This window comes from Camellia sinensis, chromosome 1 (assembly GCF_055761805.1).
Source record: "Camellia sinensis isolate YWXY chromosome 1, ASM5576180v1, whole genome shotgun sequence".
Taxonomy (NCBI): domain Eukaryota; kingdom Viridiplantae; phylum Streptophyta; class Magnoliopsida; order Ericales; family Theaceae; genus Camellia; species Camellia sinensis.
In genome coordinates this window covers 50,074,371-50,083,839 of record NC_138961.1, presented here as the reverse complement: position 1 = coordinate 50,083,839, position 9,469 = coordinate 50,074,371, and the positions used below count along the sequence as shown (strand labels likewise).

At 41.6% G+C, this 9,469-nt stretch overlaps 1 protein-coding gene across 1 annotated transcript; it reads right to left on the bottom strand.

The window, feature by feature from the left end:
* Window positions 1–7,904: 7,904 nt before the first annotated feature.
* Window positions 7,905–9,234, bottom strand: LOC145795783 (uncharacterized). Its single transcript, XM_082880702.1, has 3 exons — window positions 9,202–9,234; window positions 8,766–9,149; window positions 7,905–8,648 (listed from the first exon to the last, which is right to left on the bottom strand). The coding sequence occupies exons 1-3, from the start codon at window positions 9,232–9,234 to the stop codon at window positions 7,905–7,907; spliced, it is 1,161 nt and encodes a 386-aa protein (XP_082736828.1).
* Window positions 9,235–9,469: the final 235 nt, after the last annotated feature.

Here is a 9,469-nt window from a genome sequence, read left to right as displayed (position 1 = left end):
TTGAGCTATAAAGGCCTCAGCCATCTCCTCCTAGCTTCTCTTGATAGAGTCCTCCAGCTTTGCATACCAAATAGCCGCAACACTCGACAGGGTCCGACCGAAGAGGGAAAGCTTTTGCAGTCTGGAGAGGCCCATCGGCCTTAGGACATCTGAAAACAACCGCAAGTGCACCATGGGATCCCCAGAACCATCGAAACGGTCGATATGCGGCATTTTGAATCGGTTTGGTAGAGTCACGGCTGAGTTAGTGTATCCATCCTCTATATCTAGAATGGAACGAGCTCCTTGAGCCTTCTTGAACAACTTTTCTAATTTGCTCACTTTCAGTGCAGTCGGATCCACCTAAAATTCAAACGGTGTATCGACTAGGTTGGTGGGCACTTTGGACAGCTGAGGTAGGATTGGGGGTGGAACCGGCCCCGTTGGGATGTCTGTATTTTCCTAGACGTTTGTTGTTTCCCCGGGTGTCGAAACCCTTGGTGAGGGTGGATGTGGGTGCGAAGCAGATGCTCCGGCATGTTGTTATGGTTGTGGTTGCTATTGTTGCTGATGTTTGGCAATCAACTCTTCTTGTTGAGCCATAATCTCTATTTGGCAGACAGCATCCCGCTTCATGGTTTGCATAGTCTCTTGGAGCTGATGCATCATCTCCTCCATACCGGCTATAAGGTGCTGATCCAACTGAATAATAGGTGTATCTCTCTCTATAGCAGAAACGGAATCCTCAACCCGACTACTCACTAACGGGGTGGATAAAGACCACTGATCTGGTAATCGCTGTGCTGATGAACTGTTCCTAACTGACCTCCGTCTAGTTACCGGGGGTAATGAAAGGAACACTGCTTGTCCGTCTATCAGATCCACAGATCGATGAAGTCTTCGACCTCTGATCCAAAGTGCTTGGGAAATATCTGCCTGATCGGAAGCAATGGTGCTAAACTACCTTGCAAAAAGATAAATAAAGCATAATAAGGAAATAAACAACCAAAAAAACGGACAGCATAACGACTTAAATAAACACAACACACAGTTGATATTTGTAAGCTGAAACACACAGTTCTCAATACTGATCACTATTCCCAAATCACTGCCCCAGATCTGATACCCTCAGGTAAAACTGATTCTTTAAATACTGATGCCCGCGGGTCTGATACCCAGACTTGCAAACTGATACATGCATTCCTGTAGAGACACACTCTAAAAGCACATAGTAAGCAAGTGAGAGTGAAAACATCCCTATGGAGGGGTAGGGTTTCCCTGTCCTAGTCTGTCAGAAGCTAGGGTTTCACTACGCACACAGTGGTTTCAAACAACCTACAATCGGGTAAGCAACCTATCCTAGCTTGGAATGGTCACTACAGTTTCCGATATGCAACTAGGTCGAATAGTCAAAAAGGGTGCCCCGGTAACAACCGGGCTTTGTGTTCCCGTCGTGCCAGAGCCCATAACCGGTCTGCCTTATGGTACGTAGCCTCCAGAAAACCGTTCAGGAATAGCAGACGGCAAACACTGTGACTTAGGCGCACCAATGCAAATGCAATGCAAAGAAACACATAAGTGTAGTCAAAACAACATATTAGGAGTTCGAGTCAAGTTCACTAAATCCCCAGCAAAGTCGCCAGAAACTATAGACCGCCCAAACTCTAGCTCCGCTCGCGAGGGCGCGAATCGTTGTTCTTAGCTACTACAGTTCCGACTCATGTCACGGTTCTGAATCTAATTTCACAAAGTGCAATGTGAGATTGATAAATCACCAAAGAGTCCAAATCCGACAAATCGTTTTGAAAAATTGATTTTTATCAAGAAGTGCCAAACATGGACTGCTTTGCCAGATTTCAAAGTCGCCACCTAAATGTTTTATTTTGAGAAATTTAGGAAACCCGAACTCGTGCCTAAGGCCACGCATCCGTCATCACCAAAGTTGCCTCGGCTCAGGAACTGGGTACGAGGGGGGAAGGTCATGAAATGAGCACCCCCGCTCGCCCGATCAAAGGATCAGCCTTTACTAACAAGATATGTTGTTTTAGAAAACACATGTGTTTTTATTCCGGTTTATTAGCTAGCTTACTATGTGATGCGCACATCATACAAGTATAGACTCAATCACGCGGATTGGAAAAAAACAATTCATGTTTGTTTTTTAAAGTGGTTTGAAGTTGCTACTCGCAAGTAGGCTAAGATGCGGGTTTGCCACCCTCAAGTGGACTTAGAAAAACATGATTTTGCCACTTCAAGTGGGCTTAAAACTCACAATCATCGAGTTATTCCAATTCAAGCAATCAAACCTCCATCCACAGGCATTCAAGCAGTTATAGCAGTTAAGCACATAGCGTCATGGCAAGCATGCTAAACAAGGCAACACTCACACACATGCAAGGATGCTAAAGCGTAAAAGCTTACCTAGTACTCCGAGCCAAAACAAAAGCTATGTTAGAAATCAATGCATGATCCTAGCTATGTCAACAATGCCTAATACAACACATGCAAAAATGTAACTAAGATAAGCTCGGCTATTCTAAGATGTCATGTGAATGCAACTAGATAACATGTATTCAAATTCGTATTGAAATACAATGTAATTTGTATGATGCGCCGAGCTCGGTGCAAACAAGACAGATGAATGAATGCAAACATGCAAAGCATAAGGATGCTAATTGTAACATGCCCTAAAACTAACCATCAAAAGCTGGTAAATAAAAGGGAGAAAGACATGGGGTTGGAAGACATGCATCACACACACGCACACTTATTACAAAAGTTGTGCCCTCTCGACGGAGGGTCCGAATAATAAGCTAACTAGCTAATCTAAGCTAATTAAACTAATTATCACAAAACGAAACTAATTAACTAATCCTAGTCAATTAATTATTACAACACAACTTGAATAGCTAAGTGCAATATTTACTGTCACGTCCTAAACTCACCCCTAAAAGTTCGGGCATGACCTACTCAGAAACAGACACTTAACCTGATATACATATCATATGGGGCCTGAACGGAAGCATAAATATCCTACAATGACATAAAATAACATCCATTGAGCTACCACTACCATGCCAGGATCATAACATTGCATAAGCAAGTAACATACAGTGACATGCGTCAGCAGAACCGGTTAAGTACATTTACATATACAGAACCTACCCCAAGATTGGGCGTATGACAAAAACATAGGAGGGTCAAGGGTTTATATACAATTCAACCTTAAACAGGAAATTAGAGCACAAGCCAAAGCTTGACAAAAGTCCACAAAAATGAGACGGCTCCACCTAAGTGCCTGGACACATTGAGGTTGACAAAAGATAGACGAGCCTCAAGAATTAAGACTAGCTCCCAGGTTGATTACCTGCAGAAACAGACAAGATACAGAGTGAGTGAAGCTCAATGAATAATAGTACAAAACAATCAATGATTATCTTGAATGATAAAGCATGTAACTGCAGAGGCATATCATTAACTTTATCTTGTAATTATTTCCAGACCGGCCATAGGCCCAGTTTTTAAACAGAGTGGCTTAAGCCCAGTAATATCTAGAACGGCCATCGGCCTAACAGAATATACAGAACGGCCATTGGCCTAACAGAATTTACAGAACGGCCATTGGCCAAGAAGAATTTACAGAACGGCCATCGGCCTAACAGAATTTACAGAACAGAGTAATTCCAGAGTCATACCGATGCACACAACTCCTTCAATGTTACATGAATTCACACCGATTTCCAACCAATATACATGTTAACGTAATTATTTACGAGAAACAAAACGTTAATAACAATAGTTATTAATGACAAAGAAACGTACATATATAGTACTGTCACTGACAGTGTTGTGGCGGAGCGTTAGTCCTTCCCGGAGTATGTCCTGCATACATACACAACTCATGAATTATTTCCTTTTCCTTTGTTAATCATTTTCGGGTTCGCTTCGTTTCACATGAATTTACAAATATCAAAAAGGCTTCAAATATATATTTTAAAAATATCCGAGGGACGAGCACCTAAAACGGAGCAAGAAAATTTTCCCAATCCTGGGCCGCACGTGCGGCCGTCCCCTCCGCACGTGCGGACATGGACCGCACGTGCGGTGCCCCTTCTCCGCTCGAGCAACCAAAAATAGTATGCAAATCCAGTTTTCTTCCTCTTTTCCGCACGTGCGACCATGACCTCCGCATGTGCGGCCTGGCCCCTGTTTGACAGTTCGAAATTCATACAAAATCCAATTTTTGGTGGGCATCAACAAGGTCCAAAATAGATCCTTTAATTGCTAAAACAGGGTTCAAAAATCATGTAATTAGGAGGTACAACATATTATGATCCAAATATAAACTAGATCTTTATTCCATAACCAAAAACATAACTCAATTCATGAGATTCTAACTTCATACACACATAAACATATACACACAAGGAATAGAGTGTAACTTCCTATACATATAACACCAAAGTAGTTCCAAAACACCAAAGTGATAAACCATGTTCCAAATTAAGCAAGAATCAAATACTAACTTCCCTCTCATACCCTAAGTCACATGATTGTGAGGAATCCCTCTCAAATTCAAAAGAAGAATCATAGATGATGAATAAATTTACCTTAGGCTTGAGTCTCTCAAATTCCCAACCTTCTTGATGATCTTCTCCCCCTACTTCTCAAACCCTTCTCTAATCTTTTCTCTCAGGAGATATTTTTCAATGAAGCTTCTTAGTCAAAGTGTTTAAAGAGCACTGGTACATAGATATATATATATATATATAATTTGAATAGGACAAAAATCCATCGTTTAATCATCCCAAATTGAAATTTCACAGAAATGCTTATCATTACCTAAAAATTATGCTGATCTCAAATGTAAAATCAATTTTGGATTATCAAGCCTCTAAGGCTCTCAATTTCTGATCCCAACATTTTAATTGTGACAGATACTTCCTTATTAAACATATATAAATCAATATTCATACATTTTGCTTAATTAAACCTCATTTCACATGAAATTTCACAGTAAGCAATTAAGTGCATAGAATAAAGGACCGAAAATATACCAGAAACAGATATGAGGGTCGGGTTATTACACTCTCCCCCCCTTAAATAAGTTTGGTCCCTCAAACTTGTTTTACCTCAAGATCAGAGTAGATGCGGATGTTGGTGTTGCATCTCCTCTTCTTTTTCCCTTGTCGCTTCGGTTTCGTAATGTTCTTACCATTGCACTTTTACCATTGGGATTTCTCGATTTCATAATTGTTTCACTTGTCGGTCCAGAATTCGAATTGGTTTTTCCTCATAAGTTAACTTGTCATCCAGCACAATTTGGTGATAATCAATAACATGTGACGGATCTGGAAGGTATCCTCAAAGCATAAAAACAAGGAACACGTTATGGACTTGACCCATATTTGGCGGAAGGGCAACTCGGTAAGCTACCGGACCTACTCTTTCCAAAATTGAAAATGGACCAACATATCGGGGTGTTAACTTACCCCTTTTTCCAAATCTTGGATGTCCTTTCATCGGAGTGACTTTCACAAAAACGTGGCTACCCACTTCAAATTCCAAATTCCTTCGTCGGTTATCCGCATAACTCTTCTGCCTACTTTGAGCAGTTTTCAATCTTTCTCGAATAATTTTAACCTTTTCAGTTGTCAACTGAACAATTTCGGGCCCCAGTAATGGTCTATCTCCAATTTCCTCCCAACACACAGGGGAACGACACGGTCTTCCATACAGAGCCTCATAGGGTGCCATCTCAAAACTTGAATGGTAACTATTATTATGTGCAAACTCTACCAATGGCAGATGAGTTTCCCAACTTTCTTGAAAATCCAGAACACACATTCGAAGCATATCCTCTAACGTCTGTATCGTCCTCTCGGATTGTCCGTCAGTTTGAGGATGGAAGGCTGTGCTAAACTTTAGTTCTGTACCCATTGCATCCTGTAGACTTCGCCAGAACCTAGAAATAAATTTTAGATCTCTGTCTGACACCATTGAGACCGGAACACCATTGAGTCTTACAATTTCATTCACATAGATCACAGCAAGTTTGTATGCGTTATACCGGGTTTTCACAGGTAAGAAGTGAGCGGACTTAGTCAATCGGTCTACAATGCCCATATAGAATTCATACCCCGAGGAGTTCGTGGCAAGCCTACAAAAAAATCCATGGTAAGATGTTCCCACTGCCATTCCGGAATTGGAAGGGGTTGCAGCAATCCTGCTGGTCTCTGATGCTCTGCCTTTACTTGCTGACATTGTAAACATTTAGAGACAAATTCTGCGATCTCCTTTTTCATACTCGGCCACCAAAAATTTTGTTTCAAATCTCGGTACATTTTAGTACTTCCTGGATGTAGCGAAAATCTCGAGGCGTGTGATTCTTCCATTAGTTTCCGTTTAAGTTCTAACACATTAGGGACACACATTTGGTTTTGAAATTTGAGTACAGAATCTATCAAAGTAAATCCCGGTTTCAGTTTTGTCTACATCTCATCACATATCTTCCTTAGAGTTCCATCTTCCATTTGACGTAGTTTGATCTCTTCGAGTAATGCCGGTTGGGCTATCACCGCTGTCACTATGGTCCCCTGTTCATGCATCACAAGATCTACCTTCATTTTGTCCAATTCACCCATCAATTCCTTTTGCTCTGTAAATAGATTTGCCAACTGTCCCACATTCTTTCGACTAAGCGCATATGCTACCGTGTTGGCTTTACCAGGATGATAATGGATCTGCAAATCATAGTCTTTAATAAGTTCCAACCACCGTTGCTTTCGCATATTCAGCTCCTTTTGCGTAAAAAGATTCTTAAGGCTCTCATGATCGGTGTACACCTCGCAAGTAATGCCATAGAGATAATGTTGCCACATTTTCAAAGCAAAAACTACTACGGCTAGTTCCAGGTCATGTGTGGGATAATTCTTCTCATGGCATTTAAGCTGTCGAGAGGCATAAGCGATAACCCTTCTGTTTTGCATAAGCACACAACCAAGTCCTTTATGTGAAGCATCACTGTAGATCACAAATCCCTCAGTACCAGATGGTAAAGCAAGGACTGGAGCTGTAGTCAACTTTGTCTTTAATTTTTGAAAAGCAGCTTCCCGCTATTCTGACCATTCAAACGCAACTCCCTTTTGAGTCAATTGTGTAAGCGGTACAGCGATTTTGGAGAAATCTTGAACGAACCTCCTGTAATATTCGGCTAACCCCATAAAACTACGCACCTCAGTCACATTGGTAGGGGTTGACCAGTTCACGATCGCCTCAATTTTATGTGGATCAACAGAGACTCCATCTTTTGTTATAACATGCCCCAGAAAGGCCACCTCATGTAGCCAGAATTCACATTTCTTTAGCTTGGCATACAGCTTCTTTTCTCGGAGGGTCTGAAGAGTTAAGCAAAGATGACTCTCATTAGCTCCTGCATTCTTCGAGTAAATGAGGATATCATCAATAAAGACCATCACAAACTGATCCAAATAAGGCTTAAAGACCCGGTTCATCAAATCCGTAAATGCTGCTAGCGCGTTGATAACTCCAAAAGGCATAACTAGAAATTCATAATGACCGTATTGGGTTCGAAAAGCTGTCTTCTCAACATCATCAGCTTTAACCTTCAGTTGATGGTATCCGGATCGTAAATCAATCTTCGAAAAGACTTGTGCCCCTTGTAGTTGGTCAAACAAGTCATCAATCCGCGGCAGTGGGTACTTATTCTTAATTGTTACTTTATTAAGCTCCCTATAGTGTATACATAATCGGAGTGTTCCGTCTTTCTTTTTCACAAACAGAACTAGTACACCCCATGGAGAAACACTCGGGCGAATGAATCCCTTATCAAGTAAATCTTGCAACTGAACCGTTAATTCCTTCATTTTAGCTAGTGACATTCTATACGGAGTCTTAGAAATGGGTTAAGTTCCCGGCTCTACTTTAATTGTAAACTCAATTTCATGGTCCACTAATTTCGCTGGTAATTCTTCCGGAAAAACATCTGGAAATTCACAAACAACTGGAATCATATCGATACTCCCATTCATCATTGGCCCTTCCAAAACACTACATAAATACACCTGACACTCCTTCTGAATTAATTTACATGGCTTTGCTGCAGAAATCAAATAAGGTGGAAGAGTCACCTCCTGTCCCCGAAAAATAGACTCTGATTGTCCCAGAGGGTGGAAACTGATTTGGTTAGTCAAACAGTCTATAGTGGCACCATATTCACTCAACCAGTCCATTCCCAGAATAATATCAAAATAAATCATATCAAGAGGTAACAGGTTGGCATAGACCCGGACATCCCCAATGAGGAGTTCACAAGCAAAATATACAGAGGTACAGATCATAGAATCCCCCAAGGGTGAGGACACACATAGCATATAGGATAATACTTCTTCAGATCTATCTAAATATTGAGCAAATAATTTTGACACAAAGGAATAGGTAGAGCCGGAATCAAACAATACATGAGCAGAATGACCGTGAACAATAAAAGTACCTGACACTACTGTCGCCGCATTTTGCAAATCCGCCGGGACCAATGCAAACACCCTGCCTTGTCTCGCGGTGTCCTTATTGTTAGCAGGTTTGGCAGCCGACTTGGTGCTGGAAGCTGGTGCAGATCCTACTGAACTTGTAATACTTTTATTGTTATTCTGTTGATTCATTTAAGGACAATCCCTTACCAAATGACCCATTTTACCACATCAAAAACATGCTCCAGATAATCGGTGACAAATTCCGCGGTTCCTCCTTCCACATTCTGAACACACAGGGGCTGAATCTTGAGTAGAAGTGGTAGTGTTGGAGATCCCTGAATTTTGCTTCTTGTTTGGCGGAGCACTTGACCCCCTTGACAATTGATTATTCTGCCTCTTTCCCCTCCATTCAGAAATCCGACTCTGAGCCGCAAGGTTTCCCTCTGCTATAACAGCCCTCTCCAACACATGCACATAGGTAGGTAGCTTTAACATATTGACTTTATCCAGGATAGCACTCCGTAATCCCCTTTCCAATTTCTGTGCCGCCTTATAATCCGTATCCACCATATGCGGTGCAAACCGAGCGATTTCTGCAAATTGAGCTTCATACTCCACTACAGTCTCGTTCCCTTGTCGAAGAGTTTCAAATTCAGTCACTTTCTTGTCTCGCGCACTCTAAGGAAAGTACTTATCATAACACAATTCCAAGAATATGTTCCATGTTAACCCCTGTTGCACAGTTCTCGTAAGCATCCACCATATTCGCGCTTCATCTTCGAGAGTGAAGGCAGCCAATTGCACTCTTTGAGCCTCGGTATAGGGAAATACTTCAAATAGTTTTTCTATTCCCAACACCCATGCCTCGGCTTTCATTGGTTCTATTCCTCCTTTGAAGGATGGTGGTTTCATCTTTTTAAACTCCTTTGTGAGTGTAATGGTTCGGTCCTCAGCTTGCAAATCTTGTACCACAGGTGGAGGCACCGGTGGTGGGGGCG

Bases quoted from the DNA above. Each gene is read 5' to 3' on its own strand.
- LOC145795783 (XM_082880702.1), bottom strand. From the start codon at position 9,234: ATGGTGGATGCTTACGAGAACTGTGCAACAGGG. The intron at 9,150-9,201 runs GTTAACATGGAA...TACTTTCCTTAG, and splicing joins ACGAGAACTGTGCAACAGGG to AGTGCGCGAGACAAGAAAGT. The intron at 8,649-8,765 runs GTGTGTTCAGAA...ATGAATCAACAG, and splicing joins CTACTCAAGATTCAGCCCCT to AATAACAATAAAAGTATTAC.